Below are 26,866 nucleotides of genomic sequence, written 5' to 3'. Positions count from 1 at the left end.
CGGTCACGATGACAACAGGGACGAAGAACCCCGTCCACGGGACCGGGAGGAACAGTCCAGATCCACCTGCAGAAGCACTTCGACTTCGATCTGGAAATAGAGAATGTATTTATTTCTACACCACACACGTGTCAACACTCGTATGGTAGAAATGTGTCGGCAAAAAATAAAACAATTTTAAAAGAATAACCTTTTATTAAAGAATATAAAAAGTTCAAAAGGCTATTTTTTCAATACAATGATATTCGAATCTAAGACATCTAACTTGTAAATGAATACTATCATATTGTATTACTGAATTGCCAAAAAGCCTAATTCTATTAAGTATATAATTTGTCATTAGTATTACAATTTATTAATTTTTTTTATTTATTAGTGAAAATTTTAAATTCGACTCGCATTATAGTGTGTTTGGTCAAATGACTCATTGTGTGAGTTAGGTAATTTCCCTAGACCCAAAAGGAAAAAATAACTATTTTGTATCCTTTATTTTTATAATTTTGTTATAGTGCTATGTTATAGTCTACTGATATTTTTTTTTAAATTATTGCTAGTCTATAGTGTAACTTAGCACAAGTCCGTCCAATATCATTGTATTAAGGGGGCATTTAAAATTTTGTAACTAAGGTTGTTGTGAATCATGTAGAGATTTTTCAATTTATTTGGAATACGGGTACATACATTATATATTATTATAAAATGGAGGGACAGTTGAATAAAAAAACTTCTTTCTACTTATATAACATCATATACTGTAACGCCCTATGTTCTGAATGTACTGTAAAATCTCAGTGAATAATGATTTGAGAAATATTTTATTGGAGTGGCATTTAAAAATTTGTTTATTATTTGAAATAATATCCAATGCATTAAATAATTGGCAAAAATGTCAAACGCGATCCAATCCAATCCAATCAAATCGATCAAACTTTACAATTTCCTTATTTACAAAGTTTGCCATTACCCGCCACTCCCTCAGTCCCAACCACCTTCTTCATCTTCTTCAACTTTTCGGATCTCTCTCTGTCTCCCTGAAAACCTTTCTGTCTCTAGTATTCAATGGAGGGTCTGATCAAGGGTCTGATCGACGTGGCAATCGGTCACGATGACAACAGGGACGAAGAACCCCGTCCACGGGACCGGGAGGAACAGTCCAGATCCACTTGGGCGCAGGTTAGCTACCACCCCTTGTATTCTTCAAAACAAAACCCTTTTGAATTTCTTAATTTTGATTAAGAGTCAGAGAGTTGAAGTTTGCTGCTGTTGCGTGCTAAAATTCGCAGGTTGTGTCCGGGGAGGAGCAGGATGAGGGTGATCGTGATCGCCCAAATGGGTTAAACCAAAATCAATGGAATAGACAGGTTTGGATTGGATTGGACTGGACTGGATTGGGGTTTTGGATTATGGTGGTTTGTTTGGTGTGTAATTGATGTGATTTGCTTGTGTGATGCTGCAGGAACAGAGTCATTTGGGGAACGCAGGGGGATACAATGTGGATTCGGAACCTTCAAGGAGACCTCACAAGGTGAATTTTGTTTTTCATCATTGTTTTAAATCTCAAGACAACATTTTCTAGAAAAGTAAACATCTGAAGCGTAAGGAACAAAAAAACATATAGACTTCTGCATCGGAAATTCTACGGATATATAATGAGAGGACTCTATTCGTAGTTTCATAATCGGAGAATGCTAGGGAAACCATCTTTTTGAATCGCATTTTGTAAACCATCTGATGTGGCAATAAAGTAAGACTTGGTGATTAAGGCTTGATATGTCCTATTCTCAATGATATCTCAAATGCAGGCTGCACATGAAGGATATGAAACGAATAATGATGGTGGACAACATGGTTATAATCAAAACTACTCGCGCAGGAAGGTTTGTCTTATTAAAATTATCTGTTTAATTATAATTTAGTGGGGCTATTTTCGTTATATTTGATTATCCATGGTGAAGGACGAAGAGGAAAATCAGGATGGTTGGGAGACTGTCGGCAAGAAGCCTCCAAGGCAACAACCACACAAGGTTTGTTTTCTTTGAGTTTACCAAACATTGGAAAGGTCACCTGAAGATCTTAGTTGCATTTCATATTTGGGGACAGCACTGTCAAAAGTTTGGTCTTTAACTTTCGATGTTGGGTTATAGTTTGTTTTGTCAATAGATTGGCTTCTTAGCTTAACATACTGTTTTTTTTAGAAAATTTGGAACCATAACATTGAAACAGTTTGATCAAATACTCGATTTCACATATTCTGTTTAATCTTATAGAATATCCTTGTAATAAATCAATCTGACGAAGTTAGTTAATCTTGCCTTGTTAGTTCTAAAGTAAGATGAAATGAATTTGTACTGCCACACTATGTAATTCTCACTAGATAAAAAAATCAACAGATTCAGATGGGCCAGTGGAATGGATATAAGCGGCCTGCCGCTGAGCAAGAATACTCCGATGAGGCTGAAGTAGGTGCTAACATAGAACCTTCTGGAAAAGAGCTTTCTGATCTGTCACAAGCTTGCAATAAACTCTGGGAACTTGATTTAAACCGTCTAGTGCCTGGAAAGGACTATGAAATTGACTGTGGTGGAGGGAAGAAGGTCCACCAACGAGAAGACTTGGCCGAAGGAAGCTTATTTACCTGGCTGAGTGAAGATATATTTCGGAGGCCTACCTTTTCTCGTTTCTGTTCTCTTTTAGATAACTACAACCCAAATGCGGGTTGCAAAGAAGTTATCACATCTGAGGAGAAGCAAGAGCAGGCTGCATTCATAGAAGAAATCAGCAGAACTGCCCCCATTAAATATCTTCACAAGTATCTCTCCCGTAAGGGCATTGTATCTGAGAGCTATCAGGAATTCAAAAGAACATTGTCCACTCTCTGGTTTGATCTTTACGGCCGTGGTGGTACATCTGCTTCCTCCTCGGCTTTTGAGCATGTTTTTGTCGGAGAAATTAAACAACGTGGTGAAGAAGAGGTTTCTGGCTTCCACAATTGGCTTCAGGTTGTCTTTTATGACTTATTCTTTGCCTACAACTTTTATTCCTGTCATATCTTATTATGTCAAGATGAATATGATGTTAGTTGACAAACCAGTTGATGACTTTTATTTACCCTTAGAAAATGCTAAGTACCTTTACCATATCTTACCAGTTTTACCTTGAGGAAGCAAAAGGAAGGGTTGACTATCAAGGTTATATTTTTCCCCGTAGACGCGGACAAACTGTAAGCAAATCTATCCTATATTCCGCCTGCAAGGCTACAAGATAGTGGAAACAATAGTATTTGTTTCTTAAATGACTTCCGTACTGTTTCAGCATCGTCTCATCGTTTTCTATTTGTTTTGACAACTGCCTTGCTAGAATCTAGTCTTTTTACTGCTCTGACATTGGAAACTTATGTTTACTAAATGGCAGCCAGAGGCTGAAACCCAGTTGCTTACGATCCAGTTCGAGTGGAATGGCGTTTTGAAAGCGGTATCAAGCACATTAGTTGGAGTGAGCCCAGAATTTGAAATTGCATTGTACACCTTGTGTTTCTACATGGGTGGGGAGGACAACCGTATTGAGCTGGGTCCATACCAAGTCAACATCAAATGCTATAGCTTTGGAGAAAGAATTGGGTCTGTGTTTCCCATGGCAGAGTGTTGAACTCAAGGGTAAAAGACTCGCTCAGAGGAGTGGTTTCCACACTCCCTTTTCTATCTCTTAATTTTGTCCATTAATTTTCTCTTAAGTTGTATTGTTCGAATGGCTAGAATGGAATAAGGGAATGCATAAGGTCAGAAGACAATAATTTTCTTATGATTATGTTATTCAATGACCAGGAAATGTATTTTAATTCAGGGATATGATTTTCATTCTTTTTGGGTTCTCACACGCACTCTTTATTTTTTTGCATAGAATTGAATAAATCAAACGGAAATAACGAACAGGGTTAACGTAAGTGTTTAGAGGATAAAAAATCCAAGGGTGAGTGACCAAGAATCCTTGGTAATGAACAAGATAATGGGAATCCACCCAAATGTTTGCTTATATCTCTTCACCTAGAAGTGCCAAATTTTAGATTCGAATCCTGTAGACAGCGAGTTCGATACCAATTTAATTTTTTATCCCTTCGTGTAAATTTACCGTTGTAAAAAAAAAAAAAAAAAAAAAAAAAAAACAGGGTAAATCACCAAAATGATCATTGAGATTTGCATAACTCATCACTTTGGTCCCTGAGATTCCAAATCGATAAAAGTGGTCCCTGAGATTGTCCATCATCCATCATTTTGGTCATTCCGTTAAGTGTCCCGGAGCTCTTGGCCGGAAGTTTGGGCAATTTTCAAAGCTTCGTAACTTAATCGTTTCTTAACCAAATTCGACCCATAATATATCAAAATGAAGATAGGAAAATGTAGAATAAGATTATATCATTTCGAAGCCCAATGTTTGCCGGAGATGGCCGGAAAATAGCCTCAAAGTTGACTGGTCCAAGCGAAAACTGGAAAACTCGCTGGAAACTGGGTAAACTTTAAACGTTCATAACTTCTTCAATACTCAACGAAATCAAGTGATTCAAAAACAAAAATCATACTTCTCGACGAGACAAAGAGAATGGTATCTTTTTCGACTGCCAGATTGTCGTGGTTTGGCTGAAAAATGGCTCGAAAGTGGCTAACTCGAGACCAAGACAGCTACTTTCGAGCCGTTTTCCGGCCAATCCACGGAAAGTTAGCCATCTAAAAAGGTACCATTCTCTTTTTCTCGTCGAGAAGTATGATTTTCGTTTTTGAATCACTTGATTTCGTTGAGTATTGAAGAAGTTATGAACGTTTAAAGTTTACCCAGTTTCTGGAGAGTTTTCAAGTTTTCACTCGGACCAGTCAACTTTGAGGCTATTTTTCAGCTATCTCTGGCAACCATTGGGCTTCAAAATGGTATAATATTATTCTACACTTTCATATCTTCATTTTGATATATTATGGGTCGAATTGGGTTAAGAAACGATTGAGTTACGAAGTTTTCACTCGGACTAGTCAACTTTGAAGCTATCTTAACGGGTCGTGACACACCCCGACCCGGAATGTCCACCTGGATTCCGAATCAAGATGTGCTAGCCGACAACAAGAGGGTGACGAAGTCATAAAGTGTAGTGATGTGGAAAATGTGAGTAAATTTAAACCTAAAGGTGCCTAAATGAAAGAGTGCGCTTGTGAGCAAGAATGAACCCATTTCAAACATATCATATCGAGTGCTCATCGACATATGTTGACACACGAGTTCATGTAGAGGTATTCTGACATGAACCGGATCAGATGTAATAATGATATACGCTTTAGTACTACAATCACGTGAAGACTGGCGCTATGCACATCACATACGAGTCCTAAATGCCTACAACAATCTAGGACAAGACTGGCACCTACAATGGATCCAAAGTGAGCATACAGTTCGATGTGAACATACACATAAAAGCTTGGCCCCGGCCCGAGTGAGTACTAACACCAGTGCAGCAACGATGAACAAATAACGTAAACAAATCATATAGCGGTAAATCAATAATTTACGTCGACATAATACTATTCACTACCATAAATATAAATAAGGCATCCCGTAAAAATATGCATACCTGTGCATTTCGCAGGATTCATAATAATCTCACAATTTTAATTATCGTGACAATTCTTATAACATCAATTTTATTAGGGCATCACTTAGAAAATGCATTATTAATCTATGTATGGAAACTCAAATAATACACACACACACACTATATAAAAGAAAAGACTCACTCACAGATACTTACGAGGTCGCATCTGTTCGAACTAGGAAAGCTAGAGTTTCTGATGGTAATTGCACCTAAGCATACGACCCATTCGTAAAACTCAACTTAAACGATCACATTTAGAAAAACGGAGTGCGGATTTGGAATCAAAACATCGAAAAACAATAAGAGGGGTCCCGGGCAAATTTTGTAAAAAGTCAACGAAAAGTCAACGGTCAACCCTAAAAAGTCAGCTGAGCTGTCCCAACGGTCAACTACGTTAAACTTTGGGGCGTTGAAATTAACGTATGAGGGTTTTCGAGAAAATTCCAAAAAAGTCAACACACAAAATATTTCAAAGAATATTCCAAAAATATTCCAAAAATATTCCAAAAAATATTCCAAAAAATATTCCCAAAATATTCTGAGCCCATTTCAGAAATGGATCCGGTTAGAACAATGGGCCAAATGTTTGGGCTTAAGCCTTTTTTTGTATCGGGTCGGGTCGACCCGTTTAGCCTTGTAGTCGGACCTAGCGAAGGAGAAAGACGAATTTGGCTTTCCTTTGCCGAAAACTTTAAACGGCCATAACGGGTCTATTTCTCAATCCAATTCAAAGATTCAAATGTCAAAATGTAGCTCAAGAGGTAAGGAACAAAAATATACCTAAGTAAGACTAAGTCGTGGCTGGTACTAGCCAAAAATGGCCTGCAAGGCGTCAGATGGTTCGCCGGAAAACTCGAGAATACTTCCCGAGGTGATTTCTGCGTACAAACATCATCAAACTATCTCAAAAACAACCTAATCGTAGTCCTAAACACGATCTACGATGGTTTAGAGTGGTTTTCGAACCTACCCACACGAAAATTCTCGAGGTTCTCGCCATAAAATATGGAGGTCGCGGCCCGGCGTCCTGGTTCGATGGTGGCTGTTCGTTTACAGAGGAAAAATGGTAGGATGTTTGGGGGGAGTTGAGTTCGCTGAAGTTAGTGATGGGTGTGGAGGTCTTGGGTTCGTCGAGAATGAGAGAGAGAGAGTCCAAGAGGTTTTTTTTTGTTTATTTATTTATTTATTTTTTCCGTTTTTAGAGAAAGAGGGAGTTGAGAAGATAGAGAGAGAGCTGAGAGAATTGAGAGATCGAATGAGAGAGGCGTAGTGAGAGTTCAAGAGTGTCCCAAAATGTGGGGGACAAATATGGCATGAGGAGAGTGGAGAGTTGTTGTTGTGTGGGCCCCATGGTCATAGTAAATTAATAAAATATTTAAAATATCAAATAAAAAAATATTAAAATAATAATATAAAAATATATAATAGTAATTTTTACAAAAGTATTTTTCAAATTTTTAGTTCTGTAGAATCTTCGTTTGATTCCGTTTGCGCCTACGAGTTCGTACCGTCGAGTACTTCGAGAATACGGTAAAATAATAGCTCGTATGTGTCACGAAATGACGGTCAAATTTAAATCTAAGGTTTATGGATTATGGTGCCAAATTTGGAGTTAACCCCTTCACGAAAGTTGTAAGGGTTGTCATTACGTATGATTGTAATTTTTTTTTTTTTTTACATTTTCACACTCCTACACTAATTATTATTAATTTTGCACTCAAATAAAAAATACTATTCATGAGATTGATGGAATCATTGCCTAAGCGTATATAAACTACTGTGTAACCATCGCCTAAGTTTAGAGGATGGAATCACGAACGTTTATATATGCTTTCACATTTTTCAGACTTGTACATCAATGATTATGAATTTTATTTATTTTGAACTCCCTTAAAAATACTATTCATGAGGGTTTGTATGGTTTTAAAAATTCAAACGACGATGTACCCATCCTCAAAGCACAGATGATGCAATTCTCCCAACAAATAATGTGTTTTATAATTTTTAATCTCACTATTTGCCTATAGTGTACTATAAAAATAAATAAATAAAATTTTAAAAATTTATATAGAATAATAATACAATAATACATATTCAATATACAATATAGGTTTATTATACAAAATAGTCCTTGAGATTTGCATGATCAATAGAAATGGTCCCTGAGATTGTCTATCATCCATGATTTTGGTCATTCCGTTAAAAACTCTTTAGGCAATTTTTAAAGCTTCGTAACTCAATCGATTCTTAACCAAATTCGACCCATAATATATCAAAATGAAGATAAGAAAGTGTAGAACAAGATTATATCTATTTGGAAGCCTAATGATTGCTGGAGATGGCCGGAAAATAGCCTGAAAGGTGACTGGTCGGCGGGAAAACTGGAAAACTGGAAAACTCGCTGGAAACTGGGTAAACTTTAAACATTCATAACTTTTTCAATACTCAACGAAATTGAGTGATTCAAAAACGAAAATCATACTTCTCGAAAAGACAAATAGAATAGCATCTTTCTTGACTGCTAACTCGCCATGGTTTGGCTGGAAAAACTGCGCGAGCCGTTTTCCGACCAAACCATGGCGAGTTAGCCTTCGAAAAAGGTACCATTCTCTTTGTCTCATCAAGAAGTATGATTTTCATTTTTGAATCACTCGATTTCATTAAGTATTGAAGAAGTTATGAACGTTTAAAGTTTACCCAGTTTCCGACGAGTTTTCCAGTTTTCCCGTGGACCAGTCACCTTTTAGGCTATGCCATCTCCGGCAACCATTGGGCTTCCAAATAGGTATAATCTTATTCTACACTTTCCTATCTTCATTTTGATATATTATGGGTCGAATTTGTTTAAGAAACGATTGAGTTACAAAGCTTTGAAAATTGTGCAAAGAGTTTTTAACGGAATGACCAAAATCATGGATGGTGGATAATCTCAGGGACAATTTCTATTGATTTTCAAGATAACTTTGGGTATTGTATTTATAGTAAGTTTTTTAACTAGTTTAAAAAATTAAAATGATCAAGATAACTTTTTTCTTGACGTGTTGAAACGGGTTATTCACTTGTCACCCTGGTGTAAACTTGTTAAGGACTCGTTATTAACGGGTTCTTATCATGTGACCCGATAACAACCCGATTGGTTATCGTATTAACTCGAAACCCGTTATTTTCGTGTCATTTACGTGTCATGTTAACGGGTTGTATAAAAAATTGCCAAGTCTAGTTTTTGGTCTTTAATTTATTTATTTTTTAAATTAACAAATTTATTTGTTACACAAAAAATAAAATAAAATAAAATAAAATAAAAACTTTTAGAATGTTAATGGATGGCAGGACAATATTGATGGATGACTCAGTAGTCGAAGAACAACATGAATGACTTTGGAACATAAATGACCAAAATTATTACGTAAAACTCGAAGGACAATTTGTGATAAAAATTCTTAAATAAAAAATATTATAAAAAAAAAAACAAGAAGGAAAAATAGGGACCTCCTGGTGGTCAGGTCATAGTTACTGAAAAAATTGAGCTTTAGTTAAGTGATGCACCTAAAAATTAAAGGCGTTATTGTAACACGCTTGGTAAATCAGTAACCAACCAAAATTCATCTTCAATACCAGTGGCGAAGCCAGGATTTGCCAAGGGGAGGGGCGAAATTCAAAAGAGTGCAAGGTTCAATCGAAGTGGTTGCTTTCACATTGGAGAGTGCAAAGTTTTGAGTCAATATTCATAACAGAAAACTGTCTCTTCACCAAAGCGGTTGTAAGCTGTAATATCAAAGCTATGTAATAAGCTTAAATTGGTTAGGATTAGATTCTAAAAAACTCGTAGCCCTTCATCGATCCCATTGCAGCCTCCTCCTCCAAGTTGTGACGGATCCATGATTTTAATATTAGGTGGTTATAATATTCAAGCTATAAAAAAAAAGATGAAAATACCATTGAAATATTAAACAATAAATTACAACTTTTTATTCATAATCTTTATACAAACAACAATTTAGTGTAACCCTTTTCCATCATTTTTTAATAAGATCATTAATTCCTTGCAATTAAGAAAAGTTATTTCTCAAACACATAGAATAAATATAAATATCAAATTGATCATGAAATGCCTAATTAAGTTAATCTTGAAGTGTCGATAGGTACGTGAAGTTTGAGGAAGAAATTGGTGGTGTGCTGCTGATGGTGGACTTCGGTTGGGTGGAGTGGGATTTAGGAAATGGAGGATTAGGGAGTTAATGGGTGGGGTGGTTCTTAGAAAGTCGAGCCTTTTTGTTTTTTAAATAAAAAATGGTGAGGCTATTTGCCTCCCACGTGATCTAAGTGGTGTACAACACATCAATGCTTATTATTTTACTTAAAAACATAGCACGTGACTTAGGATGCTTTTTTAATAGAAATTATCGTCTTCTTCTCTCCTTCTGGTTTGTAGAAAGCCAGAACATTGCAGCTACTGAAAATCCGACGCCCTCGTTCCCTCCACCCAACCTTTTCCCTCATCACCCTTCCTCTGAAAATCCGACTCCTTCATCTGCAAATCTCGACCGAACCAGTACCTGACCCTTGATTTCGACGAGAGCGGAGGGGCTGAACTAGCGCTCCTAGGCATGTTTTCCGGCGAAAGGAGTGGCGGCCGCCACTCCTCGCCCTCACGTAGCTTCGCCACTGTTCAATACTAAGCAACTTTTTCATAAAAATTAACTATTAAATGGAATCATGCTCTAAACGAATTTATGAAGCAGAAAGCTAGATGCAGATTCTCTAACTAGCGTCTTAGTAAATTATTGACCGGCTAGAGTTCATCTCCAACTATAAAAATAAAAAAAATAAAAAAAATCTTTTTAGAACACAAAATCTGAATTATATGCAATAGTAATTATCCAAATAAAAAACAAGGTGTTGTGGCCTATATTTAATTGACAAGGAGAGGAGGGCCGGCGGCATTGAGAAAATAGAGAGAGAGAGAGAGAGAGAGAGAGAGAGAGAGAGAGAGAGAGATGTGTTTGTAGGGTTGTGTAGAGGATGTGTTATTCCCCCTACACAATGTCTTTATTTATAGTAATAAGGGAGAGAAGAAATCATTCTCCTCCAAGGAATACAAGTCCTAATAGGGAAGAACAACTAGAATCAAACCTAATCTAGGATTTACACAATCACACTTAAATAAGAAGTTTATAACTCCCCCCCCTTGAGTGTGTAAATACTCAAGTAGATTCGGTATCATGTAGTAGTTGAGGAAGTCGACTCGTCGGCACTGATTCTGGGAACACGCTATTCAAATAAGGTAGGAACTTACATAAGGAAGTAAGTCTCACAAAAAACCCTAAGGCTATGGTAAAAACCCGAGTAGGGACAAAATTCATAGTCTAAGGAAAAATGTGTGAGAAATGCAAAGTCAAATAAAACGCCTACGGGACGTCAAAAGGAATATGATCAACCCAAAGTGGGTGCCTCGTCAAAACCTCGTTAGGTAGCAAAAACCCAGTGGGAAAAATGCTCCTAAACGTAGGGAAAAAGAGTACATTAAGATCAAACAAGTATACTTCAGGATACTCTTCCTAAATTTGAAAAATTCCAAAGAGAACTAGCAATGTTACAACTCAGAAAGTTTACACATACCAATTCCTTGAACAAGCTTCTGAAACGTTGCCTTCGGTAGTGATTTTGTGAAGAGGTCGGCCATATTGTCTTGTGAATGGATTTGCGTGACTTCAATCTTCTGATGCTCTTGTTGTTGATGTAAGAAGAAGAACTTCGACACAATGTGCTTGGTGTTGTCTCCTTTGATGTAACCCTTCTTGAGCTGTTCAATGTATGCTGCATTGTCTTCATTGATCGTTGTCGGGACGTGAATGACGGGGTAAAGATTGCAAGAGCTTCGAATATGACCCACATCAGCTCTCAGCCAAAAGCATTCCAAAGTTGCTTCGTGTAGGGCGAGAATTTTAGCATGGTTAGACGAAGTGGCAACTAAGGTATGGTTAGTTGACCTCCAAGAGATTGTGGTGCCTCTAATGGTAAAGAAATAACCCGTTTGAGAACACGCCTTGTGCAAATTAGATAAGTATCCTGCATAGGCATAACCAACAAGGCAAGAATCGACTCGAGATAAAGGGGTACGACATCACTCGAGGATCCATTAGGATATAACAAGCCTAGATCCGTAGTACCCTTAACGAAAAATTTCTTTAACACCGGTTGAGTGTCTACGTGTTGATGCATTATTGTGTCTTGCCAAAAGATTAACAACAAAGGAGATGTAAGGTCTAGTGCATTAAGCTAAGTACAATAAAAGGCCTATCGCACTTAGATAAGGAACTTCAGGCTCCAAAATCTCTTCATCATCTTCTTTCAGACAGAAGGGATCTTGTTTTGCATCTAGCGATCGAACGACCGTTTGAGTACTCGAAGGCTTTGCTTTATCCTCGTTAATGTGTCGCAACACCTTCTGGGTGTAATTCGATTGATGTGCTAAGATTCCATCCAAACGGTGCTCTATCTCGAGACCAAGACAATATCGAGTCTTTCCTAGATCTTTCATCTCAAATTCCAACTTCAAGTTTGTGGTAGTTCTCTCGAGCTATTCAAAAGTTTCGATGAGATTTATGTCGTCGACATAAACTGCAACAATCGGAAAACCGGAATGCGATTTCTTAATGAACACATAAGGGCATAGTTCATTGTTCACATATCCCTGACTAGTCAAATACTCACGCAGACGGTTATACCACATTCTTCTGGATGGCTTCAAACCGTAGAGTGAATGCCTCAGCCGAATTGATAGCGTGTTCTGGGGTTTGAAAATATTTGATCCAGCCAATGTAAGTCCTTTAGGAACTTTCATATAAAATTCCGTATTAAGATCCCCACAGAGATACGCAAGTACTATGTCCATTAGCTGCATCCTCAGTTTTTAGGAAACTACCAAACTGATACGGTAGCGAAAATTAATCACATTCATAACGGGTGAATAAGTTTCATCATAATCAATCCTGGGGCGTTGTGAGAAGCCTTGCGCAACAAGAAGAGTCTTGTAACGCACAATTTCATTCTTCTCATTACGCTTCCAAAAAAAAACCCACTTGTAGCCAACGGGCTTCACATATGGAGGAGTAGGAACTACAGGTCCAAACACCTTACGTTTCGCAAGCGAACCGAGTTCGGCTTGGATTGCTTGTTTCCAGTTTGACCAATCAGTTATGCGTCGACATTCATCAACAGAACGGGGTTCAATGTCATCACTCAACATGTTCTCAGTAGCTACTCATATGCTAATGCATCGTCGACGATCATCTCATTTCTACACCAAACATCATCCAAGCTAACATAATGGACAGAAATCTCACGATTCTCGGGAGGTGGATTCGTCTCTTCAAGGACGCTTATGTAATCTAGAATTTCCTTATAAGTTTGATAGAATGAGTACGCAATAATCAGATTCACGGTAAGCTCTTCAAGGGCCTATGCCATGGGTTTCCTCTTCCAGGGGTGTCAATCCTTTGAACCAAGAGGTCTGCCACGCTTTTATGTAGGGGCAGATGATTGGTTACTCGCTAATGTACGTGGATCGATCAAAGTGGCTTCCCAGGCCTCCAAGAGGGAAGTCCGTCGTAAATTTGGTACATCCATCTTTGTAGGCACATTCGCAACTTGAATATGTGATCTTGTCACTCGCGCTAGAATGGTGAAAGCATCAGGCATGCTCTGAGCTACGTTCTGAAGATCTAATATGCGTTGCACTTTAGTCTCAGACTGAGTGGTGCGGGGATCTAAATGAAACAAAGTGGGAGTCGTCCACGATAATTCGTGTCGTTCATCAGGAACGTTCTTATCTCCCCCTAACGACTGGAAGACTGTCTCATAAAAGTGACAACCCGATAAACAAGTGGTAAACAGATTACCTGTCAAAGGTTCTAAATAACGAATGATTAAAGGAGAATCATATCCGACATAGATTCCCTTCATTCGCCGAGGCCCCATTTTTGTATGTAAGGGCAGTAAAATCGGAACATACGCTAGAAGAGCAAAAGGCCCGAGGCTAAGGTGAGCTGAGGGGGGACAACGTAAGTGAGCGAATGTGTGTAAGCCTAGTCAAACATGACTGTTCTAGGCAGGGCGGGCCATAGACCGCACAACCAAAAACGCGCAAATGCGATATGTCAGGTTCATATCCGGTAACCAACTAAAGGGCTCTATATGGTTAGGTCGCAACAAGCCTCAGGTGGACCAATATAGCTGCGTGCAATATTGCATGGCCCCAAGCAGCGATCGGGAGCTTGGTACGTATGAGCAATGATTGAGTAATCGTTTGTAAGCGCTTAATGAATGCCTCTGCCAGGCCATTCTAGGTGTGAACATGAGATACTGGATGTTCAACTTCAACCACAACCGACATGCAATAGTCATCAAAAGTTTTAAATGTGAATTCTCCAACATTATCCAATTGAATAATCAGGGTGGTGAGCCTTGATCTTAATAACCTGAGCCAATAGTTTGGAGAATGCAGCGTTCCTTGTGGACAACAAGCACACGTGTGACCAATGTGTGGAAGCATCAACCAAAACCATAAAATATCTAAATGGTCCGCATGAAGGGTGAATCAGTCCACAAATGTCCCCTTGAATCCTTTGTATAAAAATAGGAAGATTCGAACGAATCTTGTCATAAGAAGGCTTAATAATAAGCTTTCCCATAGAGCATGTTTGACATGCGATTCCTTGAATTGAACCTAAACTTTGTGTTAATTGATGCCCTTGTGATGATTTGAGGATACGATGCATCGCTGTACGTCCAGGATGTCCCAAACGATCATGCCAAAGCGCAATTTCATGCGCAATTCCAAAGATAAGGCCAACCACATAGTGGCTTTCTATAAGGCGTATGGTCATAGTATACAGACCACTCGGGATACGTTCCATCTTCTCTAGAATACACTTTTGGCCATATTCGTAGGAAGTGCTGCACAGAAATTCAACTCCATTTCTACATAGGTTTCAGTGTGGTAATTATCATATCTAATATCCTTGAAATTCAACAACGTTCTTCCGAAATGTGGAGAATAGAGTGCCTCATCAATGGCCATGATTGTACCATTGAACAACATTATACGTGCCTAACCGTATCCTTTGATCAAGTTGGATGGTCCTGAGAGGGTTATCAGAGGTGCATTCTTAGGTATGAAGATAGTGAAATAGATGCGTTCATGCAAAACGGTGTGCGTGGTTGCACTATCTGCTAGACAAGTAACTTTCTCAATAGTCATACCTAGAAATAAAAATTAATTTGAATCGGTCACATGCATAAAAGTTCTAAAAACAAATATCCATTCAAAATAATTTAAGTATTCAAGGATGGTAATTAATAAAAACTTAATATCCAAAAACAAATCACCAACAAATAATCCAAATATAAAGGAAAATTGTGCAAAATTAAACCAAAAAACAAGGGGGTTCGGCCACTATGTGGAATTCGGCCCCATTATTCTAAAATTTAACTAGAAATAGTTCATGTCTAAGATTCTAATCTTCCATAGGGGTGGTATCCTCTTGAAGTCAGAAACCTCCATCTTGGTACTTTCTGGTCCGTTCATTTCCACAAAGTTTGATTCAAACTTCTTACGATGAGAATGATATTCAGCTACAACCTTCTAGGTAGCATGACTGATAAGGATTTTTACCACCTGTCAAAATAGGGATAAAAACACTTAAAAATACTTGCAAGAAAATAAGGTAGTTGTAGTATAAAAGGCTCAAGCAAGGTCGTTTTCCACAGGGATTGAATGAATAATTTATGTAAATACCAAATCTTAATTAATTATTTGAAAAAAAAGATTGGAAAAGGCTGATTTTGAATTTAAAAATAATAAAAATGAATTTAATTAAAATGATTAAAGAAATTAGCTCTGTGAACTTCGCAAAATTAGCAGCCTTGTCTTTTTCCTCCAATTCGACGTGCTTATACCCTTACAAATATAATCACTGTGACCGAATCCGGCATTGACGGTTTGTGAACTTCGCAAAATTAGCAGCCTTGTCTTCAAGCTCTAGAACCCAAAGGCCAAGACGTGTTCCTTCCTCGGCCGCAGTCGCAAGATCGAGAAGTCAGCCACGCGCTCAACGCAACATCAACACGTTTTACTCCTCGGCCGAGCTCGGCCGACAAGTTGGCACGCCTCGCATCAACCGAAGGATGTAGTTAGCTCATTAGTTACTCGGCCTACGCGCCACATAGGCTTGGTAGTTTTTAGGGTCAACATTTTGGCACGCCCGATGGGATCAAGTGCTAAAACTATGAAGTTCACATGATATATCAAGGTCACAATCAGGATGAGATTTGGCGCCTATTCAAGGAAATTGTCGAGCAACAAAAACTCCTTGGCCGGATCCTTGAAGCAAATGAAGAAAGGCAAAAATCTTTTTCTCAAATGATAAAGGTGAAGGTTCATCACAGCTTACAAGATCAGTGGTTAAATGAAGATAGAGCTCAATTTTATGAGTGGCTCAATAAAAAACCGCCATTTGGGTTCAAATCAATTCCATTTGAAGGATGGTTGGATCACAAGGCCGGGGGGGGTAATTTTTCGCTCCAGCCACAACCAAAATTCGGCCTAAGAAGATTGTCAAGACAACCAAAGAACCTAGGCCACCTATTTTTTCAGTCAAGATTGAAATTGTGGTAGGCCTAGAAGCAAAAGTTCAAGTTTCTAAGTCACAAATCGACTTAAAAAATGATTCGTCAGAAGAGTGTTCCAATGATGAACAAGGTTGATACACAGCTTCAGACGAAAAAGCCACATCATTTGATATGGTAATTAGAGACATGGTCTTAGACGCCGAAACTACGCCAATTGATATGATTATTGGTGATATGGAGAAACCCCATTCGGCTAAGTTGTTCGAGTTAAAAGCCGAAATTGGCGAAATTATTATGCCTGGGGGGCATAATAATTGTTCAACACATTCGGCGGCCGAAAGTGGAAAATATTTCGCCAAGTCAAAAATATTTGGAGAAAATTCTTTATTAGGCCTAAAACGAAATCAATTTGAAAATTTTGATATAAAAAGATCTCAGCTTGGAATAAAGCATCGTTGGCCCCCTCCTGATTATGGTTTGGTGACTTTTATTTCCGTTTGCTAAAAAAATGATAAATAAATTATTTTCTTAACCATTCGGCTTTCTAGGCCGATGCATAAGAAAATAAGGGGGCAACATTTGTATGATTGCTGTTTACGTTATTTAGTACATTTGCTGACTTTGATTAGTGATAAGCTGAGCTGCCAAGAATGGTTTATCTCGGCTCCTAAATCTCGACCTTGGCCACCAAATTTTTCTCGACCTCGGCATCCGAAAATGAGAGCTGCGACAGCTCTTTCCTTCTCTACTCTCTGTTCTTCACTGCAGCTTTTTTGCCATCTCACAGATGGGCTGCTAAAAACAAATTATGCACACTTTCTCTCATCTTTGGCTGCTTTCTTTTAAAAGAAAATGGCGAGAAGCACGAAAAATTCCTTTTAGGAGTACTGTAGGGTTTAAAAAAAAAAAAAACTTTCGGCTATCTAGGTCGAGGCCGAGAGTCAGGAAGATGTTATGGTGGCCATATAGGCGTTGGCAAATTCAAGGTCTCGTATTGCCGAGCTCGATGAGATTGGTTTTGGCCCTGGTTGGCTAAAAACAAAAAAAAAACAAAAAAAAAAAAGGCTATCATGCCAAGCCAAAAGATTATCTTGCCAACGCCATTCAATGCATTTTTGCAGCTAATGGGTGAGTGTATGTGTGTGTGTGTGTGTGTGTGTGTGTAGCCAACTGTTGAGGTCATTCAAATTGTAGACCCAATTTGTCAATAGTCATGCTGGAGACAATGATGGAAATCGGAACGAGTGCCAACATTAAGACTTTTGACCTTTTTAGCCACAAGAATTGTAGTATTGACCCTGGGGTTATTCGGCCTACAGTAAATATATATGCAAACTGCGTTGCTGGCGTTGATTAATGACAGGCCGAGCTTCCAAGAATGGTTTGTCTCGGTCCCAATTTGTCTCGATCCCATTGACATGTGTTGGGTCCTTCGACTATATTAGATGGATGGTCGAATAAGGGTGTTATTGCTGAGGAGCAAAGTTCTTATTCGGCAATACGACGGGTTTTTGTTGGTTATGAACAATTAATTTCCTTAACCATTCGGCTTACGAGTCGAAGTTCAAGGAAATTGAGGGGCAATGTTTGGGCGTAAAATACTGGTTTGGGCCAAGTTTAGAATTGTTCTCGACCCGGAAGCCTTGCTTAAGGGTCGCTGGGGGTCATTTGGTTCAAGGGCTGCATAGCCAAGGCTGCCCGTGTCCTCGAGCAAAACAAACAAACTAAAGAAAACAAAATGAAACAAAACAAACAAAACACAACATAAACCTTCCAACGTTTACCTCAGGGATTTCCAATGCACATGACATGTTAAAAATCATCATCCCCACAGATTTTAGTCATCTTCACACTTGAGCACATACTTAATCATAGTCACCAGTTACTAGTTCACAAATAACCAATTAAAACGATGTTTTGAATGTAGTAACATGCCTTAGAGAATTCGCTCAATTCCTTACAAGATATGCACTCAATTTTCACTCAGATTTTCTAACTACACACCCTATACTAGTTATATGTGAGAAGATTGATGTAGACATGAAAACGAACGCTCACATATATGTATAACAAAGAAAGCAATTTCTGGAGTTAATAAGCATGTTTAGATATGATCTCATGAATGGAATGCTACTACTTAGATGCGAGAACCAGTGACACCATATGCTCATACCAAATTCAAACTCCACAACTAGAAACACATAACACTCAAGATCGAAGTCAAAGGTTGTAACGGGGCTAAGGGTGTTGGCTAACAAAGAAAGGTAAGGGAACACAAACGTTCTTAAAGCAATAGTAAGCAAAGTAATGAAATTGACACTTAGAATTCACTTTAGAATGCAGAAATCAACTTTTAACACAAAGGGAAGATTCATTCAACACTTAGGGCCGAATTCAATGTTTTAGACCCTTTCTTCAACAAACAACACTTTAGAACTCTTTTTCTCATAATTTTCACTCCTTTTCACTCTTTTCACAACTTTTTTTTTTCTTCCTATTTTCAACGAATTTTTTTCTTTTTTTCTTTTTCTTTTTCTACCCGTGCCTTATTAAGGACTTTGGCACACACACACAAGAATCACTTCCCCCACACTTGTTTTCTGCAAAACATTGATCAAAAGGAATTCAATTTGAGTCATGCTTTACTATGCTTCAAGAACAAGGGTATGGATGGTCCTAATCTAGGCTAGGTGAGGATAGTGTGGGTTAACAAAGAACGTAGGCTAAACAAGGCTCAACCGGGTTAAACTTAAACATATAATGGAATAGGATGCACGACACTTTGGCTTTGGTGGTGGTCACTACACAACTTCATCTTGAATATGTGTTATGCAAATCAATAGCATGCTTTGAATGGAATTGGCATGAGTTCTAGCATTTGGAACTAAATGATGAAACGCCTTCTAAGTAGTAACCAAGCAAAGAATAATGAGATCATGCAACGACTTTAGAAAACAATAATGCACAGATTTTAACTCTCCAAATAAACGTTTAGGCTCAAGTCTCACAAGGTTGTAGCGTTTGTTTGAGTTCCTTCCTTCAAGCATGTTACAAAAACTAATTTTTTCTTTTGTGATTGCATGTGAATTCATAAGTTATAACCACAACCAAGCATAACCAAAGAGTAAATCAAACTTTCATCCATGTTTATAACTCTCATTAACAGCCATGCAATTAAAAACCAAATCCTCATCATTGTGTTGGAAGGTACCCTAAGACACAAACAAACACACAAAAACAACTCTTTTTGGCTTTTTCAAAACAATTTTTCAAATTTTTATGAGATTTTCAGATTTTTAAAACAAAACACACTAAAACACTCCAAAACAGCTTAGAAACACTTAAAATCAGCAAGGAACAACTCTTAAAGTAATGGGTTATAAAATCCCACGAATTTGCATCAAAAGCACTTATTTACCCCCCCCCCCCACACTTAAATCAAACATTGTCCTCAATGTTTCAAGCCTAAATTTACACAAAACACAAGTAAACAAACAAACAACAACGAAACAACTCAACATGGCAGAATAGAAACAACAACAAAGAGAAGGGTTTTAGGAACGCAAATCTGGAATTGGAGTGATTCATAAGGCTTCCTTTGTTGAATGCATGGGTTGCCTCCCAAGTAGCGCTTACTTTAACGTCGTACAGCCGGACGAAACTCCTTTGAAGCTTTATTGGACCCCACGGCATGCAGGGAGATTTCCTCTACAACCTGCCTTACGAACCACTTCATGTTTTAAATCTTTGAATAGAAGGGGATAATGATCCTTCCTGATTTTGATGCTTTGTTTCCCTAAACCAACAAGAACTCTCCCACCACGTCGAAGGCACCTAGGTACCTGCACTAAACAAGGTAACAACCGATTATTCAAAATGGGAATTGAAATTGGAGAAGATGGCTTACCCATGTGCTGCAATGAAGTAGTAGCATTATCAACAAATACATAAGGATTGCTCTCGGCCAGATTTGGGGGTTTGGGGGTTGTTGCCGTGCATTCCTTGTAGTTCACTCCAATCCCATCCTCGATGGTGGGTTGAGGTACATTCTTCTTGATAGGTGCTGAACATTCCTGCCCTAAGTCAATGAAAAAACAAGAACGCACATCATTAGAAGTCTCAATAGATTCAGAAATTTTAAAACTAATCATGTCACCACCAAATGCCATAGTTACTAATCATTTGGCCACATCAATCTTGGTTTGAGCCGTTTTCATGAAAGGTCGTCCAAGTAAGAGCGGTGATGGGGAAGAGTGGCCTGAATCCTCCATATCAAGCACATAGAAATCTGCAAGAAAAATCAAGTGGTCTACCTGCACCAAAACATCTTCCAACACTCCTTTTGGATATGCATTAGATCGATCGGCTAATTGAATAATCACACCATCATGTTTAAGTTCTCCTAGATTCATAGATGCATAAACAAAATATGGCATGACATTAATTGATGCACCTAAATCTAGCATAGCATGCTCAAACCTTGTATTACCAATTACGCAAGGAATTGTGAAACTACCCAGATCTTTACATTTAGGTGGCAGCTTTCTTTGCAACATTGCGGAGACATTCTCGCTTACATGTACCACTTCTTTCTCTCGGACACGTTTCCTTGTTGTTCAAAGCTTCTTTAAAAACTTAGCATACTTCGGGATTTGCTTTATAGCATCAAGGAGGGAAATGTTGACATGCACCTTTCTAAATGTCTCTAGAACATCTTTTTCCTCCTCTTCATTCTTGGCTTGCATGAACCTACGAGGAAAAGGTACATTCGAAGGAATAACATTAGTAGGAACCGAATTGGACACATTCTTACCTTTGTTGGACAGATTGGATGGTGTTTGTGCCATTGGAACCTGCGGCAAAGGTGTTTCCACCCTTGCCGTGGGTTGAGTTGCTTCCTCCTCCTCCATTTGCAACATTTCATCTTCTTTGTGACCTGTTTTTTATGAAGAACCTGCCCCAACCTCCTTGCCACTTCTTAGGGTGATCGATTTGGCTGTTTCAAACCCTCCCTTTGGATTTGCAATGGTTGAACTAGGAAGCTTTCCTTGGTCTCTAAACTGCCCAACAAACTCCACAATCTGCCCAATTTGATTTTCCAATTGATCCACCCTAATGTTCGTGTTGTGCATTGCTTGGGTTTGATTTTCTTGCCCCTGAGACAATTTGATAAGTAACTTAAGAATTGTATCATTATCCAAAGTATTACCTGAAGTGTTTTGGGCAGATTGTTGTGGAGCTTGTGTGTGTGCGTATGGCTTTGTGTAGAAGCCTGGGGGTTGCTACCTAAAGCCTTCTTGTTGTTGGGGTTGTTAGGGCTCCCTCCACTTGAAATTTGGATGGTCTCTCCAACCTGGGTTATAGGTGTTGGAGTATGGATCGTTCCTTGGTTAATTTTGGCTTTGAAATCTAATTGCATTAGCGCTCTCCCATCCACCATTCTCAATGAGTTGAGGACACTTTTCAGAGGCATGTCCTTGGATAGAACATACACCACACACCATTGGTCCTTGGAGCTTCATTCCTTCGGCCATCTGAGACACAATGGAAGTAAGATTAGCAAATTGAGATTGAATGTCGGATGTTGAACTTACCTCATTCACTTGTTGCCGTGGGGTGTCCCTCTGCCCAATGCCTTCGTATTGTTGTGCATTCAATGCACGGTTTGCAATGAGTGTCTTGGCTGCCATAGGTGTCTTGTCCACCAACACTCCTCCCGCCGAGGCATCTAGCATTTGACGTTCAATTGGTAGAAGGCCTTCATAGAAGTATTGAAGTAGCAACTCTTCTTTCATTTGATGTTGTGGACATGAAGCAACAAGAGTTTTAAAACGTTCATAATAAGTTGGAAATGATTCACCTTGATTTTGTTGGATGCCACTTATCTGTTTCCTCAAGAGAATGACTCTTAAAGTAAGGAAAATTTTCTCCAAGAATGCTCGTTTCATACTTTCCCAAGATGTAACCGTCCCCGGTGTAAGTTCATACAACCAATCTTTAGCTTTATCCATTATAGAGAATGGAAAAGCCTTCATCTTCAAGATGCTGCCATCAACATTGACGATGTGGTGCAGCAAACTAGACTTCAATTCGAACTCCTCGGTCTTGCCTTGAGCTGCCATGGGATATTGAATGCAGAAGGGTGCGGCATTGTCCAATCCCGAAGCCGAAAGCTCCTTGATTGGTACTTCTTCAAAAATCCCTGTCGTGCCCTCCTCTTCTTCTTCTAAAACTTGTTCTTCAAGGTCAGGTTCAAGGCTAGGTGGGTTAGACTCTTGTTGGTTCATTCTTCTTCTCAAAGTCCTCTCAAAATTGTCGTAAAAGTCCAAAATATGCTCACGAACAGGTTGGGAACTTCGAGTCATAAACTAGTACCTAAAAACAAGAAAACAAAATAAGTCAGCAACTAAAGTAGAAAACACACGAAAATAAATAAAAAGAAACAACGAGGGATTAGCAAAGTTGCTAATCCCCGGCAACGGCGCCAAAATTTGATGCGTAAAATAACTAAATACACAAATTAAACCCTCTTGTTGACAATTGTAGTATATGTATAAGTAGGGATCGTTCTTAAACCGGGGATTAGGAGGGATTGCTAAACACTCTAAACTGACTCAAATAGATAAAACTAAGCTTTAAAACACCTAACTAGACTCAAAAGACCCAAAACAAACTCAAAAGACTCAAAACAAGCTAAAAACACTCAAAACTGCCTAAAAACACAAACTGGGCAGTTTTGAGCTCTAAACACAATTTTGGACGAAATTTGGTTTTCTAATGGCTCAAAACACTTAAAAACACAATCTAAGACAAGTTCTAACTAATATGACTTAAAAAAGTAAAGGGGGTTTTGTTTTGGACGAAAATAAGTAAAACAAAGCAAGAACAATTTAAACAGATTCTTAAGCAAATTTAGGTGAATTGATGAGATATGGGGTAACTAGAGGGTTCTTCTCCACACATGACACACTTGCATTCAAATTTGATTTCCAATTGCTTCTTTTAATAAACCATGAAACTTAACACCCCAGGTTAATTAGGTCCGCTTAAATTAACCTTCAAGTTTTCCTTAAGTTATTGAATTGGATGGGAAAGCGCATACGACAACTTAAAACATTCTCTAAAAGTCCTTTACGTGAAAAGCACAATAAAGATACAATCAAAGATCATTAAGTTTCATGAAAACTATAAGTATTGACGAGGCAATTGTAACTATGAAAAGCATGATACTCTTGCCAAGAATTCACTTAACACGATTGTTTATAAGCGACCTCCACTACTTGCAAATATAAGTTTGTAACTATTAGGTGAAACTCCCTTATATTTTAGCTTCATATCCCTGCATGAAAACTAAGTTGGCCACCTTAATCAACACACAAGAATAAGTTATCAATCAAACAGTTAAGCAAATTGAATCACAACTCATGAAATAATAATTGGAAGTAATCAATTCATCTTGCAAGCATAATCATGGTATTGAATAGCCCCCTAGCCAAAAAGGCTTAGTTCCTCATGTTCACAAAACAAAGGAAAATAGATTTATCCATTGTAACAAAGAAAGAAAACACCTAAATGCTCCAACGATCCAATGTTGAACAGCTAGAACCTTCAAGCACTTCTTCTTCCTCTACTTTGCTGCGGCACAAGGGTTGGTGGTGAGTTTAGGGGGTTATGGATGGTGTAGAAGGATGGATTTAGGGTTAGGATGAATATAGGGGACGACAAGGGTTGTTTTAGGGCAGAAAGTATGGTGAATGATGAAGGATGGATGTGGTAGAGAGTGGAGATGGACTTCTGGCCTCAATGGTGAATGAATGGATGATTTGTGGCTGCAAAAAGGAAGTTTATTTAAAGGATTTCAGGAATTAAAACCCTAGGTTATTTAGGTAAACAGAAATTAAGTCAAAAGCTTCCAGAAATAGGAAATCAAATCAGAAACTTAAAGGAAATTGACTAATAGGTGCGGCAAGGGCATAAAACACAAAAGGAATGTGTTTTAATGCAAGGAAATAGGAAAGAACCCTCTCCCTTGCACGGCAAGGAAGAGGAAAGGTTAAGGGAGGTGCGGCATATGTTTTAGGGAAGGTAACGTGTCCTAAAACTGAAGGGAAAATGGTTCTTTTGCACGGCAAGGGATGGTGAGAAAGGGAAAGGTGCGGCAAAGGTCCATAAGGGTTCTAAGGCCTTTTTTTTGTGTCCTAGAATGCATATGAAGTCTTCAAAGTGGCTGGAACATAAGGACTTTTAGAATTAGGAAAGGTCAAACCAAAATAGGAAACCTTGGCTTAACTTTCCTACTTCAAGTAGGAATCCTTGTTGGAGTAGGAATCCTTGTTCTTCTAGGAATCCTCATGAGAGTCGGAATCCATCTTCAATTAGGAATCCTTCGTTGATTAGGAATCCTAACTTCTTCAAATCTTCAATTACATCAATTCCTTTTGCTCCAAGCATGTGATAATCATTCCAAGCCCAATTTTGCTCCGGCACCAAATTGCATACTTTGCCCTTAGAATCTAAAAACACACAAAAGTGACTTTAAACACTAAAATAACTAAGGAAACACAACATAAATGCACGAGAACAAGCCAATTTAGTCGCATAAATATGCTCCTATCAATAGCCAAGGCTGCCCGTGTCCTGTTAGGAAATGGAATACTCCAGATAAAGAGGAAGTGGGTGAGTCCCATTGTGAGACAGACGGATGGGGTAGTTGAATCCTGATACAAGAATAAGTCTCGACGGGATGAGGATGTTGAAACTTGGGAATGAATGCGACTTGATTAGGGGTGGAGTTCAAAGTCCTAATAGAAGTAGGACTGGCCGAGATAAGATTGGATCGGGGTAAGGAGTCCTAATCCAAATATAGTTTTGATTCGATCAGAAGCAGGTTTTCTACTATACATAAAGGGAGGAGTGCATCATTCAAAGCCCTTCCAATTCAACACACAAATTTCCCTGCTCAAACTCTCTCAACAACCTTGAGATTTTTATTTTCTTTATCCGCCAACACATCTTTAGTTTTGATAAACAACATTGTGAAGGCAACCGGTGATACCTTCAGTTTGGATAAACAGCATTATCGCCGTAGAACCAGCCGACCGCGGAACACCTTCAGTTTAGATAAACAGCATTGCGTCGAGGCTGACTGGTTATTTATCCTAGTCTCGGTCGAGAAAGACTTTCGGGTCTTTATTGGCAGAGGTCATCTCATTAGCCTTTTCGACGAGGTGAGGTGTTACAATTTACTAGGGCTCGGCACATTGAATGCCAAGTTGTTTTATGATTGGATACTCACAAGTAAGCTTTAGAGTTCGGCATTCTGACGACCGAACCACATTTACCATCAAGACATATATCTATTTTGAGTATATGTGCCCTTATACTCTGGTGTCGATTTGGCGTGCTTATACCTTTACAAATATAATCACTGTGACCGAATCCGGTGCTGACGGTTTGTGAACTTCGCAAAATTAGCAGCCTTGTCTTCAAGCTCTAGAACCCAAAGGTCGAGACGTGTTCCTTCCTCGACCGTAGTGGCAAGATCGAGAAGTCAGCCGCGCGCTCAACGCAACATCAACACGTTTTACTCCTCAACCGAGCTTGGCTGACGAGTTGGCACGCCCCGCATCAACAGAATGACGTAGTTAGCTCATTAGTTACTCGGCCTATGTGCCACGTAGGCTTGGTAGTTCTTAGGGTCAACAGAAACATAATAGAATAAAATAACTAGGAAATAAAAGGTTTCCTATTGAAACTAAAATTCGGACTTCTCAGAAAATCAGACTTTTAACTGACTAAATCAACTTCGCTTTGGTCCTAAAAGGTCTCGTTTTAAAGTTTGAGATGTTCCCAACAAATCTTCAGAAGAAATATTCCTTAAAATCTGTCATCTTGACCTTCAAAATACCCAAAACGTCCAGAAACGTCAATCTGAGAAAGTTGCGCGCTGGGTCTTTATTTCATTGCCATGGTCAAACGGCTTGGTAGAAAAATCTGAAATTTTGATACAATCATCTTGAAATATTCACAAACATCCTCCAATTAGAATTACTCCAAAATTCATCTGTTTGATTACTTTTTGCTCCAAAGGAAGTTGAATGTCCTACATTGAAAATATATAACAAAGTATCAAAATTCTACCAAAATAACCAATAAATTATAACTAAGAATAGGGTAAATAGTAAAATATGGACTCATCAACGGAAAACACAGGACCAATGGTCTTTTGAACCACAGTGATACCATATGTTCGCATCCATGGTTTCAGGTGCTTTGCTCTTATTCTTGAAGTTTAGGGCCTTGAGAGTGAGGTCAGGGTGCTTCTGGGCTCGGTTGTGGGCCTTGGCTCTATTGACCTTGACGGGGTGGCTTCTGGCCTCCCCTACCACGCCTATGTTGGCATTTTGGTCATTGTTTTGTGCTATAATGTGCTTCAGGCATAGCAGTCACCCCAGTAGGTCGAGCTTGATGATTTTTCATCAACAGTTGATTCTGCTTTTTAGCGAGAAGTAAAATAGAGATCAAATCCGAAAACTTAGTGAACTTTTAAGCCTTATATTATTGTTGTAGGACAATATTAGTAGAAGAGAAGGTCGAATAGGTCTT

General features: G+C 38.6%; 1 protein-coding gene across 1 annotated transcript; it reads left to right on the top strand.

Moving 5' to 3' along the window:
- Window positions 1–257: 257 nt before the first annotated feature.
- On the top strand, window positions 258–3,857 carry LOC103415725 (uncharacterized). Its single transcript, XM_008354021.4, has 8 exons — window positions 258–1,173; window positions 1,284–1,361; window positions 1,457–1,525; window positions 1,803–1,877; window positions 1,956–2,024; window positions 2,391–2,999; window positions 3,149–3,220; window positions 3,412–3,857. Exons 1-8 carry the CDS (start codon window positions 1,060–1,062, stop codon window positions 3,643–3,645), a joined length of 1,320 nt encoding a protein of 439 aa, XP_008352243.2. The 5' UTR covers window positions 258–1,059; the 3' UTR covers window positions 3,646–3,857.
- The last annotated feature ends 23,009 nt before the right edge of the window (window positions 3,858–26,866 follow it).

The sequence above is a fragment of the Malus domestica genome, chromosome 04 (assembly GCF_042453785.1).
Source record: "Malus domestica chromosome 04, GDT2T_hap1".
NCBI classification, from domain to species: Eukaryota; Viridiplantae; Streptophyta; class Magnoliopsida; order Rosales; family Rosaceae; genus Malus; species Malus domestica.
Note: the sequence above shows the minus strand (reverse complement) of the source record. Positions and strands in the feature narration are given on the sequence as shown.